General features: G+C 37.1%; 1 protein-coding gene across 1 annotated transcript in view; it reads right to left on the reverse strand.

Annotated features, from left to right (window-relative positions):
• FBN1 (fibrillin 1) overlaps positions 1-17,212 on the reverse strand; it is a 157,323-nt gene that overhangs the window by 114,131 nt on the left and 25,980 nt on the right. The window contains exons 4-5 of the mRNA XM_072399100.1: positions 8,380-8,475; positions 7,324-7,419 (exon numbers count right to left, since the gene is read on the reverse strand). Of these exons, the coding sequence (XP_072255201.1) occupies positions 7,324-7,419; positions 8,380-8,475 (192 nt within the window). The remainder of the gene's footprint in view (positions 1-7,323; positions 7,420-8,379; positions 8,476-17,212) is intronic.

Genomic DNA, 17,212 nt, shown 5'->3' on the forward strand with positions numbered 1-17,212 from the left:
GCACAGCCATCTTTAGATGTGATGTCAGTGTATTCAGAGATAATATATAATATTCTTCGTTTCTTCTGCCCTGGCATCTACAAAAAAAGTTTATGTATGGAGGGGTTTCCCCTACACAGATTCTACTTCTATTATTGCCAGTTTACTTGTTATCCCAAGCCATGTTCCCTACGTGTGGACTGACTGCCCAACCTAGAATTTGCTTTTGATTTTAACATTTTAGAATAAAATATTGTTCATTTTATTTCCCTTTTAAAAACAGAGCCTAAACTTCTGGCATCTTGATACATTATAATTTGGTCTGTGGTCTGTGGAGTGAGCACCTCCAGGCACTAGCTCATCTGTTCAATATATGTTCATATATGTGTTTCAAAAAGCACCCTCGTAACCCTCAAAATCGTGGGGGCCACTAGTCACAGTGGACACTAGTCACAGAGGGTGTAGCAGTGAGCAAGTTGGTTGGTCTAAAGTGGCTATGCTATGAATTTAGTAGAAAAATGTAAACTTTCCAATCCCAGAGGCTGTAAATTAAACTGGAGATGGTCAATATGCACTCTGATCTTTATCTCTGTCTCACTGCTGACCTGGAACAAATAAGTTACCAGCAATGTTAGGAGTTACCTGCAAACCTGTCAGTGGTACCCAAGTATATTGCTTGAACCTTTGCAAACAAGTCAGCAGAAGATCCTCTCCTCCTTTCCTATTTCTATCTTTACAAGTTACTGTTAAAAAAAAACTAAATAAAACTGTAATAAAATGAATAATAATTAAGCTGGTTTCTAAATTAAATCACCTAACTAAAAAATGCTAAGATATTTCAGAATGCAAAAAAAAATGAAAGCAACCAATTTTTGAAATGATCATATTTATTATCATAGGTATAAATTGGTTTACCGATATAGTTCAGTACTTTACTGCTGCAACATTATTACTCTGTAAATATACTGCCTGGTCAAAAAAAAAATCCTGCAGGGTTATGGCCTTGGACTTGCTTCAGTTGGTCATGACTAGGTTCAGCAACATTACGTCCTCAAAATATGGATACTGAATAACTATTTTTTTCCCCATTGGGGGATTTCTTTCCTCCCTGACAGCACGGTCATATTCCAAGATGAGGATGTCAGAAGTCATTGGGCTCAAATTGTGAAAGTGTGGTACTGAAAGCACGAGGCATCATTTTCACACCTAGACTGGCAACCACAGAGTCCAGACCCTAAACCTGGGAGAATCTAATTATATCATCAATACAATATCTTGGCAAAAAATTAATGTAACTTTGGGCAGAAATAATTGTTGTGACATTACATAAATGTACCAAATTAGTGCCAAGTTGAATGTGTGCAGTACTAAAAACTAAAGCAAGTTCATCTAAATTTTGCATTGAAAATGTATTTTTTTGGTCAGACAGTGTATATAAATTGCTACATATTTTGTATATTTACATTCATTTTTATTAGCAGATTTACTGTTTGTTCACATAATGAACATGAAGCATGACATTTGTGTGAGATATCTATTTGTTTGTACTGGAAATGAAACATCCAATGTTAATAAAAACAAGCCTCTAAACTGATCCAAATAGCTAAAAAACACAGAAATAATGAAGTGACCCCTGTGGTCATTTTGTGTTGCAGTATGCACGGAGCAATAGTTGCAAAGTTCGATGTATAACCTGAAGCCAGCAGGCCACATCTGTCCCTAAGACTACAGGCCAAGAATTATCTCTGTCCAATAGAGCAATGCATCCAAACAATGATGTAGAACAGATTAAGTAATTACAATGGACCAGATGCTTCACAGAGCTGGGTGGCAGCAAAGAATGCAATGTAATATTTCCAGAGTCTTGGGAGTACGCACAAAGCTACTGTAGCACTATGTAAATCATCTCATAGGCACTGTAGTGATCGTAACCATTTGTTACATGTACGTAAATACGCTCTCCGGATATAAATGTCATTACTCAGCTGTAGCAACAATGAGCAAATATTTACAGAAAATTCTTATGGAAGCAACGTGAGGGCAGATGTCTTACCGTGTGGATCATCATTCCACATTTTACTATTTTTTTATGCAGAGAAGTATGTCTTTAGTACTTTCAGCACTTTAGAAACATGAAGCAAAGCAGGGGTGTAACTACAGATCGAACCCATAATTCACAAGACTGCCTAAAATAATAAGAATGCAGTTCTATTAGTTTATTCTATTAAGTTTAAAGTGTACTAAAACCATTTTAGCATTGGAAGGACTGGTGTAGGTATTCTTGGTATCACTAGAATAGCAATGCAGGGGAAAAGAGCTTAAGGGCATATTTGTTCCAGTGAAAAATGTCTAACTTGGGATTACCATCATTTGTAAAATAGGATTTTCCTCATCTCTGGCACAGAGGTGGCAAATGAACCTGACCCTGAGGAGGATGGCGAGGGTGTCATATGGGGGTAGGGTTTACATTTATTCCCATTTCCTACACCATCCAAAATTAAAAATATAAGGTTTGAGGTGTAAGCATTATTTTTAAATGCATGTGCAAAAAGAACATTTAAGAGGTTTTCAGCCAACTCAAGTGTCCCAAAATACAAAGCCATACTGAAATTTTCAGGTTGGCAAGGACAAAATTATTTTTTCAAAAAATGAAATCAGGCCCATTGTCTCCAGGGCCTTCTACTAATCACAGAAAGAGTCAACAAATTTACATACAGTTGTGTAGAAAACCAAATGCTACTGTAGGCCTGTACTTTTGTATTTCAATACTGGATATAATGATTCTGTATCTGTTATGTTTAAGCTTTTAGACCTATAACTTTAATAGCTCTTCTAAAAAGTTTGTTTGCACATGCAACAAACACTAGTGATTGGTTTAGAATTTGAACTTTCACTGCATAACATATTTTACTCCATATGGTAAGAAGCATTAGGTTGATTTTTCTCTCTTATCATAAATCTCTATAGATTTGGCCCTCTGCCTGGTAAGCCTCTTTTCCTAAGGGAAGATACGTTGGTGTATTCCAGACACATGAATCTCACGTATGCAGACTGTAAATCTGAAGCAATGAAAGTACTTGAGTAAATTGCTGCTTGGGTCCCCCCCTACAATAAAAAGATTACATATATAAGCTGTACAATGTGTTTAAAGCCAAGAATTATGTTTTGTATATTACTTTCCCCAAGAGGAGGCTCCCTGAGAGGTTAGTGGGTTACTATCAATGTAAATATGGAGCTTTACAAACGTCTCACATTAATAGGAGAGCCAAGCCGCAATTGTATTTCTGCAAAACACTGTGCATCAAACAGAGAGGCCGGACAATCTTATCTTAGGTAGCTATTAAAGGGTAGAGAAGATTGGAACAAAAGTGAAGTGATTTTCCACACAGAGGGCAATCAAAGCGGATAAAGCAGAAGTGAATAAAATAAAGCAGCCATAATAAACTCCATACCTGACTTGGTTTTGTGTGCACATTAATAGGTTGATGTTTTGTTGTTTTTTTTTAGAAGATATTTGCTTTGCTCAACATACTTGCCCGAACATTGTAAAACATGTAAAAATAAAATATTCAATCTGGTTGGAGTATAATTTTAATGGAAGAAGACCACTGGGTTTATCTTTTCTGCCATAAAACCTCTTCTCTGTCCTGCTAACAAATAAAGAATAAATTGTGCACTGGCTGCTATGCATCTTACAGAGTCAGGTGCAGGGAATATTAACTTATGTATGCTTGGAAAGAACACATTCTGAATTCATAGGATGACCAGGAAAAGAAGACAGAGACTGGAGTAATGAAGGTGAGCATTACCTTCACATTGCTGAAGGAAGGAACACTGGGGGCAAGTCTGCCATCATTATGGAAAGAGCTGTAAGGACACCGCGTGGATACAGTTCTGCTTTACCAGGTGACACATAAAAAACTATTTAAAGTAAACATTTTACCCCAGTCTAGTTCTAGTAAAGCATTTTCAAATAAAAAGCCTAAAATAGGCCACTCTTACCCTCAAACCAGTCCTTCCCTGATTATTTTTAATATTATTACACAGTATTTATATAGCTCCGACATATTACGCAGCACTTTACAGTCCATAGTAATGTCACTAGCTGTCCTTTAAAGGGTCTTACAATCTTTTGTCCCTACCATAGTTATATGTCTTTATTACAGATAAGGTAATTTTTTTTTTTAGGTGGAAGCCAATTAACCTAACAATGTTTTTGGGAGGAAACCGGAGTACCTGGAGGAAACACATGCAAACACAGGGAGAACCTGCAAACTCCATGCAGATCGTGCCCCGGCTAAGATTCGAACCTGGGACCCAGTGCTGCAAAGGCCAGTGCTAACCACTGAGCCACCGTGCTCTTTTAATCCACCCCATTTATTTGGGGTAGCAAGAAACAAACACATGCACACCAGGCTACAAGGGACTGATACCTTTGATGTAAGAAGTAATCAGCAGATCCATTCTCTGCCTGAACCCAACATTTGCAAGGAAGAAGGAAGGAGGATAGGATGAAGGTAGCAGCATGCAAGACTAGAAGATAAAGTGGAGAAAAAGAAAAACACAGATGAAGAGATTAGATCAAAGAGATACAGGTTTCACAAACATAAAGTGTGTATTTCATTAAAAAAATGGCATTGTACCTGCAGGTAGCACTATATTTATGTGCAGGTAACAGCACACCTATGTACATTTTTAAAGCTTAACATTGGGGAAAATTACTCATTTTGCTGGTACATACAATTTTGCATTGTATGTAATGATGCCGGAGCCTGCAACCAATCAAAAGAGTGGTTTAGAGGAGTGGCTTCAGGTGGTTGGCCACACAAAGGCCCTGATTTATTAAAGCTCTAGCTAGCAAACAGCACATTACTTTAAGAAATCCATTCCAGATTTGAGGGATCACCCAGCTTCATTGATGAAAGTATATTCAATTCAGCCTTGGGGAGCTTTAATAAGTAAGGCCCAAAAGGACCATGTCTGCAAAAGCTAAGGAAAAGCTTAAGTAATGTTTTTATTGGTACCCTAGCAAAAACAAGCATTTAATCTTTGCATTGCAAGGGAAGAACCACTGCAAGGGCAATGAAATTGTTTTTCCAGGAGTTTAACTGTAAATGGCTACTGTTTTAGAATGCCCAAACCCCCCCAGCATTAAACAAAGAATAAAAATATAAATGCACTTCTGGATACCAATAAAACTCTTTAACTGTATAATCGTGGAGAGCTTTGATAAATCAATTCCATCAAATTTATGATAAAAATGTTGTAATTAATTTACTCTAAAGTAAGGCTAAATTCTCACTATCTGTTGTTCACATATTGCCTTTTAGACATTATCCTTTATTTCAATGCTACATGGACACTCATCATATGAACAGGGATACTATTTGCAATATGGGTACCATCCATATACGATATAAATACATGCATATATGCTCTTGTTATAGTTTATTATGGGAAGGATTAATTGGTAAACTTAATGTTATGCAATACACACCACAACATGTTTGGACAATCCATTTATTGTTCACCATATATGCTTTACTGAAATCATGTTTTACTGGAAAGTAATTATTGTATACTTTGTACATTGTTTATAATCATTTATTGAACCACTACTGTATTATATACTTTGCATACTGTTTATTGAACCACTACTTTTATTCAGAATATTATCGGTCTCACCAGATCCCCCGAAAAAGCTGCTAGGCGAAACGCGTCGGGCCAAGAGATACATAATATTTATCTTTAATTAGTGTTAACTAGTCAGTGTTCTTCATTGTATAGTTATTGGTCCATTTGTCCCATGATAATGGAATGGGCATGACCATACACCACAAATACTGCACCGTATTATCTGCCATTTTGAAAGTCACAATATAGCAGTTGTATTTTTGATTAAAAAAAATAGCTTTCCTTTCTTTATTTCCCAACTGGCCTTTCAGACATATTTTACATGTGGTGCCATTCATTAATATGGAAGAAGCGCTGCTCTGGAAACAGCACCAAAGTAACAGCAAGGAGGATTTGTTTAATGTACTGCCATAAAACAAAGATGTAAATTGGTAGCACTTTTAAGTGTTGTCAGTGAATATTTGTGAACTTAATGGTATTTTGTTGAAAGTGAAGAAGAAAGAACTTGATTAAAATGCTGATCTTACTAAAAAATAATTTCCAAAGTCCTGAGCTAAGCTAACAGATGACTTTTCTACTGGCAATCACAAAACATATACTGCCTAAATGTCATTTTTTTATAAGCTTTTCATAAAGTTTACCCAGTGATTAGTGCTGTTAAAAAATGGAAAAAGTAACAATATTGCAAATCTCTATGGAGAGAAATACATATACATTTCATGGATAAGATATAAACTGACAAGAAGCGCAGTGTCTGTGGCAGAAATCTGTAACAAATTATAGATTAGATAAGAGCTAACATTCATATAGTATTTAAAACCATAATATGCAGTAGTAACAGCCAATTAAAATAATCCACCTCATATAAAAAGAATAATAATGGTATTCCCTACTGTATAGTATTATGTGGGCCAGAGGTGAAATACCATCTCTCCACCTTCTTCCAAAAACAACTGCATGACCAAAAGTGATTTATCACTTTCTGGAACCGAGGCGCAATCTGCCACAGCCTTTTGCAGCTGCATGCAAAACCTGGTTTCCAACTGCTCCTATTCACTTTAATAGGAGCATTTGGAACCACAGTTTTTGCATGCCAAAGCACTGTGGTTCACTGCTGGTCCTAAAATACCCTATACTTTTGTACAAATTTTTTGGCGGCCTCACTAAGAAGAGTGGATTCTACCACATAGCACCAGATGGTGTGTATTGCAGTTCTATCAATGCAGCCGGGAAGTCAGTATTTTCAAACAGTGTCCCTGGCTATACAGATACAGAGTATCACCAAAGTTAAATAATGACACCAGTTATGTTGCACCCTGGGAGTTCTCGGTGACGTTGGTGCGTGCTTCGGTGCGTGCAAGAGAGCTTGGCGGGAATTTCAAATTATTTTGTGTTTGATTCAATACAAAATAACTGTATTGAATCCAATACAAAGTAATCATTATATCATATAAATATTATACATGTTACTGTACAGTATTATTACAGGTTTAGTACTTTCGATTTATTTATGCACCCTTGTTTTAACAGATTTTTGTGTTTTTTATTTAAAGTTTATTATTAAATTTATTAAATATTGGACATATTCCTAAGAATTACATGCGTACAATGTAAAATAAATGTTCATAAAAGACAATGTACCCATTTTAAACATTAAAATCCAGACAGAAATAAACCGCCCAGGAGGTTAAAATAAATAAAGGTACTTACCCCTTTCACACTGTGGTCCTGTAAAGCCATATGTGCAGGCACATCGGTTTGGAGCTACACATCTTCCACCATTTAAACATCCATGTTCACACACAGCTGTAAGATAGCATAGTTTATTTTTAAATTACAAATTTTTAATTAGTGAAACGACAAACTAAGAAAATGAAATTTTCAGTACTGCTTATTCTCACAACACTTGCAAGGTTTTTCTCTATTTGCCCATCACAGTGGGTCTACTAGAATAATAGTTTGTAAAAAAAAGGAGCAACTGTAACCTGCAACAACCATTCAATTTCTTATTTTTCCTATTGTATTTAGAGCAGGGGTCTCTAAACTATTTGCAAAGAGGGCCAGATTTGGTGAGGTGAAAATGTCTTGGGGCCGACCATTCAGCACATACTCAGGCTTAGTGTGGGCGAGGTCTGCGCGGGTCCCACACAGCAGACGCCCACCAGGGTGACGTGAGGGATTCTCTGTGTACGGAGTCCCGTGTCAGTGCGGGCTCCATGCAGAGCACGTTCTTGGAATCAGAGTGGGCGTGGTTGGTGTGGGTCCCGCACAGCACATGCCCACTATAATGACATAGGGGATATCCTGTGCACACATGAGGACTCCCGTCCTCGTGCCTGTTCGAGTAGCGGACTGATAATTGCAAGGCGGTAGATTAACTCTAATGAAATATAAAATAGCATTTTTGTACTGTGGTCAACAGTGCCGGCTGGCCGCATATTATTGATTTCATGACAGAGGCTGTGGGCCAGTTGAAATCTGAACACAGGCCGCAGTTGGCCCCCGGGACAGACTTTGGGCATGCCTGATTTAGAGTAAGTGCATACCAACCTTTGACCACTTACAATAAGCTATGACACTATTTCTGTTGCTTTTTTAGTTTCTTCCCATTACTGACTGTAACCATTTGTTTCTATCCCATCCCATCGTATCTCTTACACACAGGATTTTTATGACATAGTTTAAACCAATGTTTATTGTTTTTACTTTTATTAGTCCTGGAAGACAACAGTAATGCACTCCTAAAAAAAAAGCCAGATCACTTACGCTGTCCACAATGTGTCCCAGTGTAACCTTTCTGGCATAGACAGTGTTCATCGTTGCATGTGCCTCCGTTCATACATCTGATACCACACTGTTGAACTGAAAAGAGATAACATAGGGAGGTGATAAACTCAGCATGCTACCAGCACACATTTATGTAAAAAATTTATATGAAGTCTAAAAAGTAGCACGATAGAAAGAAAATACTTAAAGATGAATGCTAGATTAACAAGAATTCCAACATAATTTCCAAGGACACAATAATTTAGATTAGTGGTGCCCAACCTTTTTTCATCTAGGGCCGCTGTTGACATTGAGATAAAACTTGCTGGCAAATAATGCAAATAAAGATGTATGTTTAAAACAAGAATAGTAATAATTTAAAATAAAATTAAATTTAAATATTTGTAGTTACCGTAACATACATGCACCAAAAAAAAAGAGATGACAAATCAAGAACCTCTGCAATGGATACTTCCAGGGAAATGCAATTCATGCGACATAGCCAAGGGGTACATGTTCTTACTACTACATTTTCAGGACCCTACATCTCCCTGTTCCTCCCACATTCCCAGTTGCCAACATCCCTCTGTTCCAGAGATATTGAGAGTCATAGAAGGTAAGTGTCCAGCTATGTGTAACAGGCACCACAGCGATAGTGAGCGGTACTAAGCATCTCCCCCTAGGCAGGGTTCCATGACATGAGGTCTGAACACAGTCTTGAAGTTTTGTGAACTTTAAGGGCACTACAGCCCACAATTGGCAGTACCCTAATGTTCATTGCCATGGGAGCGGCTGCCAGGGGTCCCAAACATGCAAACTCAATTTGGGGACCCTGATCTTAAAATAGCCCCACTTAATGTGAAAATATCCCTGATTATTGTTAGTATTATATGTTTGTGACCCCATATCTGGCAACTTGTTATGTTTACAGGTCCTAAATTTAGTTTAGTAGCAGCTCCTGGTGAAGTTGTTGGAGACTGGGTGCACGCTTCAGGAGACAGTCATATACTGGAGAAGTGTAAGACTGCTAGAGAGCAGTGCTATTACAACTTTTTAAAAAATAAAAACAGTGTGACCACATCTGTTTGTCTTTACCCCCCCTAGAAATGACTTGTAGCACATACATTTCTGATATTTCTCTCACCAAGATCTACTTTAAAACTTCAAAGGTAAAAAAAAAGCATTACATCTAAATAAGGTGAAGGAGATTGATCCAGGAGACTAATTTACTGAAATGAAGTATACTGCAGTAGTTCTGTTAGAATAGAACTAATTACCAGAGCAAGGAGAAAAAATATAAATAAAGCTTAAATTTGAAATATACACTGTTTTATGCACTTCTGGTTTTCCAGGTGTAAGGTTTCATAAAGATGTAAATGTGTCAATAGTCAAGTGTATGCATGATTAGACCACACTAGAATGTATCGGCAAACTACAGGTGAAGATGACAACCTCATGGTCATGGTTATTGGTTCGAAGATTGCCAGGCTCAGGGGTGCACAGTGAGGTGAAAAGTGTGCATGATGGCCTTGGACCCTGCTCAGCAAGCAGGGGCCCACAAGTCAGTTCGGTGGGGGGCCCAAGTCAGTTCTGCACAGGAACCCACCATTTGCAACGTCCACCATTGGCCAGGTTACTGGCAGCAGGAGCATTCTTTATAGTTAATGGGTTGCTAAAAATACCAATGCTAATCTAAAGCTCTAGCTGTAAGCTTGTGTTAGTATGTGTTTGCCCTATTTATTCTAATTTATGTGAGATGTGCACAAATCCTCTTTTCAAGTTAATAATTACTATTAACGGGGCAACTTTTAAAATAAAATTCCACTGAGTTTATCAAAAAGGTTTCAATAATGAAAAATCCATGTTTTGCTTCTGTCACGATCCTCAAGTTGCATAAAATACTACTATCCTCAATTGTTAAACATGTCTAGAGCTAGTGGACCAGACATACTGCAGATTCCTATGGTTTGTCGGGAATTAATTGCTGAACTTTTTTGGAATAAAAAATTTGGTTATACTGTTTGGCTGCACGAACCCCAGACATATATTTTGCCAAAAGCATTAAATTAAAGAATAGGAATATGAACTACTAAAGAATTATGTTTAACCAAGGCACTCAGCACAGCTAGAAAATGAAGCTATTAGACCTGTACCTGTTACAAAATAGTAAGATTTACAATTCTTACACTCGCCCTTTTTCTCAAATGTTAACATAAAGCTAAGTTATTAGTCTTGGCTGGGATGCTAATAAAAATTATTAGAAATTAATAGAAATTCTTAAATTTATTGGAATAAAACACTGCTTCAAACTCAGTCCTGTGCTAGTCTGAAAAGTGTCTGAAAGCCCAGACACTTGGTTATGAGACATTCGCTGAAATAAAGTATTGGCCAAACTGAACTTGATTCTTTATAACACATTATTTGACCTATGTCTTCAGACATGTAGCCAGCTTAGCAGAAGGCTGGAGTTTGCTTAAGAAGAGTACTGGGTATTTTAATAATTCTCTTACTATGTATTGACAAAAAAACTATAAAACCAAATAATCACAATATGTCCACCACCATGATAATGTCATCCTATAACAAAATTGAAGCAAAAGTGAAAAAAAAATAATAACACTATTTTAAGTATTGATCAGTATTCTGGTGTGTAATCAATTTTTTATCTCCCATCTCCTATCAGATGTACTAAATGATTATATTCACTGCCAATCACTATGATTTGTGGAGCAGGATGTATTGGGTCTTTGCCCAAGCATTATTTACCATTCAGATAGGAATCATACTACAGTAGTCGTAGTGTAGACATCCGACATACAGACAACTCCTAGATACGAATAGGGCTTCCCCTTGTGTGCAGGATGGAGGCTTGATAGAGGGAGGGGGCTATTTGCATGACTTGCAGAGGAAATCTTTTGCAAAACGCAGCTAAGGTTGTGGGTGATCTTAGGGGCTGAGCTGTTCTGCAACCTTTTGTAACTCTTTAATAACTGAGACAAACTCTACAGTTGTTTCTCTGCATATAAAAGCACAGCTTGGTCCAGAAGTTAATGAATGTCTAGGCTCCATAAATTTGTCATTTGTCCTAATTGCAGTTAATGTACCTGTTCCAACTTACATACAAATTCAACTTAACAAACCTTCAGTCCCTATCTTGTATGTAACCCAATTGGTCATCATCACAAAATTGCATAGTTCGTGTCCAACTAGAATAAGACTTTTCACATGCATTGTTACAGATTTGTACAAATATCCTAAATTATTTGTATACTGATGAAGAATTTGTTGTATATTAGCTTTCCTGATAACCTCTGATATCAGATACATTACTGTACATTTTTTCATACATACATTTTTATATATATATATATATATATATATATATATATATATATATATTACTATATTAATACTATATGTTATTATTATACTTTGGAAGTAAGCTATTACTCTAATTTTCTGATTGCCATTCACCTTTCCCACACTTGCTGTTACTTAAGCAATATTCCAAAATGGGAACTGTAAGTAGCAATGGTGTGAAATAGTATACAATGAAAACAAGGACTCCTCAGGGATACATTGAGAGGACAAACTGGAGTTGATGTCAAAGGCCAAGTATCTGAACAAACACTTCATAATATGAAATTACTTTGCTCAGTGTGAGAAGACTCTTCTACAGTCCTCAAGAGACCCCTAGAATAAAGCATAATACTATTTTAAATGCAGATTTCCCTTACCAATTTCAAATTCACAATATAGGAAAAATCAAGCAATAAATTGTCTTACTTCTTATTACAGGCTGAGATAAAGCCAACTCCTGATGTGATTTCACATACCACCCCTGAGTTCTGAAACCACTATTACCTCCAAGGCCAATATCAATTACATTATAGCTTGTTTCTTTGTGGTATTGTCTCCTGATGTCCTTGTCATTCACTTGATTCCCAGTGACATGAACCAGTACAAAACACATTAAAAAGCAAACCATCTCAGTTCTTCTGGCCAAGACAGCTGGGGTTTAATATTAGGAAACCCCCAAGACATATGTGTAAAGCTTCACTTATAGCTAATAACTTTATTGTATGCAGTTTGACTATTTTGTGGTTTTCTGATATTATATTTAGTATATTTATAATATTGAAAGGGACATCACTAAAAAAGAAAAACACCCTATGCATTAAATTACAAAATAAACCTTTTGTTCAGGCATTAGGATCTAGGATAAATGATATGTGTGTATAAGGACGTCATATCATCCACAATGTCTGGCATGCTTATTTACAGGGTTTAAAAATATGTATTTTTAACTTTTATTATTTATAATGGCTACATCAGGCAAAGAGTGTCCCCCTCCCCCCTTATTTATATCTACAATAAAAAATGTAACCTTGTGAATTACTTACAGCATTACTATTTCCTAAGCGAATGCCTAGTTTTTTTAATGGACCTTAAAGTTTACATTAATTAATTTGGAAAGGTATGTGCCATGCATGACTCTCCAGCTCTGGGTATCATAGGGATGAGAAATACCAAGGATGCACTATGTGAAGGAAGCAGGTCTTGCAGATGGGCTTAAATACATAAGTTAAGTGTTTACACACCATTGTTTGTAAATACACATTTTGGTAACCTTTCATCAATATAAAGAAGTAAATGAAATACCCCATGTTTTTAAAGCTGCATTCCAGATGGCCCTATTTATCCTAAAAAAAAAAAATCTTTGACTTATAAGTCATTTGCATTATCAGTACAACAAAGTTGGGAAGAAAGACATAGCATAAGGGGCCAATCAGGTGTAAAGCAGTGTAAAGAAAATGTTGATAGGAGGCCAAACAGGACCGTATGACAGGGCAGTGCTGATCTCAGGGTAAGAAAGATAGAAATACACATATTTTTGGCAGGTAAATGGCTCTCATAGGGGTCTATTTATAAATCTGTGAATCTTTCACTTAAGCATTCTTTCTCTGGTGGAAATTAAACTACTCCTATTGAGCCACATGAACCTGGAAGAAGCCACTTTTTCCACTGGAAAAAGTTTCAATATTTGTCAGGTTTGCTGGTTCATAAATCAACCTTGTATATGTCTTTCATCCATTATTTAGTTGTACAAAAATTAAAAAAAAAAACAAAAAAAAAGCCCCTGAACTAGCAAGTAATGAAAATGGCTGCTAGCGGATTATCAATACAATTTAATGCTAAGTCATAAATATAAAAGGAAACTATTTTTCAGCAAACAATCTTTTTCTGAGAATAGAAATATGACCAATAAAATACTGACTTACATGGCTAAGGAAAATTCAGACTCTGCAAATGGCAATTTGGAAGTTACAAGTTGATGTATTTACCAGATCTGTAGTAGTAACAGGTATTTGCTGAACATTGGTATACATATACTTCAGGTATTCTTAAGCTAAAACATAAAATTAGATTGTAAAACTATGTTATCTTTATTATCTATGGATAAAAGGGCATCTGATCCTATTGAACATTCCAATTTTTATTTCAAATATATGTTGAATATTTGGGACTAAGATTGTAACTAATTACCTATACATTTTAAAAATAACCAACCTTTGTTCCCTGTTTACTCAATTATATGCACCGACAGGTGACATTCATGTCCCATGTCTTTCTCCTTCCTCTATGCATGGGAGGTCCACCCACCTCCACCTTTTCAGGGAGGCAACCTCGCTATGTACAAGACATGAACATTTCCTATTGGCTGTCCAAAACAGAGACTCTTCCAGGATCTAGAAGAATGGACATGAAAATCATGTGTTCTTGTATCCTATAATAAGTCAGAACCATAGTACCATTCTAGATTTCAACCTTGTAGATTTCAACCTTTCATTTGTTTGTTTAAAGCTGAACTCCAGGTTGAGAAATACTTTCCCTCGGGGCTGCACTCTGCAACAGCAGCTTCAATAAAGTCAAATCTTGAACAGAAACTAAAGCTAGCTAGGGTAAAGAAAAAGCAAGGGGGTTCCTTAAAAAGACATAAATTACAAATTGCAATATAAATATATTTAATTTCCTCTAAGTTTGCAAATGACTACCCTCGTCTGCTCTTCTAATTACTTTTCTACTACTACTTCTTCATCATCTCAAGAAATTGTTGTTAGCTTTGGATAAGACAAAGTATAGTAAAGACCCCCATTTTTGTGCGTGTGTTTGTCCCTTAAGGAAGGCTTCCCTTTACTTCCAATATTAGAAAAACAGCAAGAAGTGGAGGAGATTTATGTTTACCTATTTGATTTCCCCTTACTTTCACAACATTTTTGGACAAATAACATTTGCTTTACATATTTAATAAACAATCATATAAAACTCCATAAGCTTTAATTAGGTGTGGAAGAGATCAGTTTAAACTGAGTATTTTGCAAAGATTAATAAAATTATTTATACTGACAATTATACATTTCTATTCTGTGACAATGGAACAATTTGTTCTTACTTACTTACTTACTTAAAAAGAGCATAAATTCCCACTTTTGAGATGGGAAAGCAACCTTCACACTAACACCACTGCAAACATTAGTGAACAGGGAATTCAAAAACTAATACTTTGGCAAAAGGCCATAACAAACCAAACAAAAACGAGTAAGACAGACATTAAGATTTCATTTAATATAGAAAAATATTCATAAATACAAATATTCTATCTAGGTTTAGTTGACCTGGGTTTATTATCAGCTGCCACTCTGTCTTTGGTTGTTCTATAGAACAGAGACCATTCAGTAATGCTATTGTATGTTAGAATATTTGGGAATCCCTAAAGTGCCTATGCCAACGTATTATGACAAAGGAAACAACGTGGATTCCTTTATGGCCCGTCAAATCATGGACCAGACTGCAAAAAATACACCAATGGCGGTACGAGATAGCCAAGGTACCTTGAATTAAAATCCTGAGACCATTGCTGAGATCTTTGGTGAATAATATAAATCCTTATAATCCTCAGTTCACAATTCACAAAGATTAGGCTACACTTGCTTAACGTATAGACGAGTATTTACAAGGCCGTTCTCTGCCTACTGTAAAAAACCTCAGCAGTAGAAACCTTCAATGAAGCCATCTCTGTAGAAGAAGTAATTCTCACCACAACTCCAGAAAGCCCCGCAACCAGATGGCTTCTCCTAAACTTATTATAAAATCTTTTGCTTTACCTTAGCGCCACATCTAACCTCACTTTTCAACATCTTTCTAGAGGGCGCCCCCAATTCTACAATCCATGCTACACTCTTTTATCTTGGTGTTTCCTAAAAGAATCCTGAAAGGATCCATCAGGCTACTCGCCCATTACTAAATTCAGATTTAACATTTTTTTACTAGGATTCTAGTCACCCAATTAGGTACCTACCTGGCTGGTATAATTAGATAGGAATCAGGTTGATTACCTAGCATACCGCCAAGCAGGAGATAACACCAGGCAGAAGTTTGATATAGTAGACGCCTTGATCAATTCCAAACAGGGAGCATTGCTACTCAGCCTGGACACTGAGAAAGCTTTTGACTGGCATAGTAGGCCGTTTCTTACATAAGCCTTGTATGCGATGGATCAGGCTTAATGGTCCCTTCTTCCAAGACGTCCAGGCCTTATACTCTACTCCAACAGCGGGGTCCGGCTGACACATCCCAACTTGCCCCTCATACACATCCACAATGACACTAGGCAGGGGTGCCCTTTGTCACAACTCCTGTTTGCTCTGTGTATCGAACCATTCGCAAACATCCTGATATCCAAGGGGTCCCCATCAGATCTAAAACATTTACTATCTCCTCTATGTGGATGACATACTGTTGACAAATCCTCTCAACAGCCTCCCTAATCTCCATAATGTATTGGACAAATATGGCACTCTCAATACTCCTATCCTTGGAAAAATTACTCCATTAAATATCTAGGGGTCCACATCACGCCTAATTGTGGTTCCCCGTACAACGCCAACTACCCAACCCTTTTTTGAGAACACCACTCACTTCTTCAAAAATAGCGAGCATTTCTGATTTCTTTCTTGGGTCAGATCGCCCTGGTCAAAATGTCCATACTCCCTAAAATGCTGTATGTCTTTGTGACCCTCCCGATTCCAGTCCCACACACTGTCATTGGACGACTGGAGGCTGCAGCCCCCTTGACTTTATATGGGGATATAAATCCCATCGGCTGCCTAAATATGTACTCTGCTCCCTTCGGGAGAGAGGAGGGCTGGGTGTTCCAGAGTTCCTTAAATACTATTTTGCTACCCACCTCTGGCACCTGGCCTTTTGATCTACCCTGTGGTTATTCAATCACTGGATGAAGATAGAGAAGCTATGGATGGCGTCCTTCCACCCTAACTCCCTCCTCTGGAATTCTGCTACCAGAATAACTAAGGGAGCTCTATTGGGCCATACGGATTTTACTAGACAGATCTGGACCCAGTGTAAAGAAAAATGTAATCTTTTGGGCCAGCCTCCGCACTCACAACAAATACTAATAAACCCTCAACTTCCAGATGGGCTTCTACACTAAGGCACTACACAAAGTTCATTACTAATATCCTTACTTTCGCCGCTATGACTAGATTTGAGAAGATATGTGCATATGGTCCAACCCAAAAAGGTCTCATCCCAGAAATCATTAATTCTAAATACAGAACCAGTGATGCCCTCTGTTAGGCATTCCTACATGCTGAAATGGGAGCAGGTTTTGGGCAGGGAGCTTCCCCCGGAGATTTGGCAGATGATTTGGAGCAGTGTTTTGAAAAGCTCCTTCTGTACACTCTACAAGGAAAACATGTATAAAATCCTGATGCACTGGTATGATGTCAGACTAAACGGGGTATGATGTATC

The sequence above is a fragment of the Pyxicephalus adspersus genome, chromosome 2 (genome assembly GCF_032062135.1).
Source record: "Pyxicephalus adspersus chromosome 2, UCB_Pads_2.0, whole genome shotgun sequence".
Lineage (NCBI taxonomy): Eukaryota > Metazoa > Chordata > Amphibia > Anura > Pyxicephalidae > Pyxicephalus > Pyxicephalus adspersus.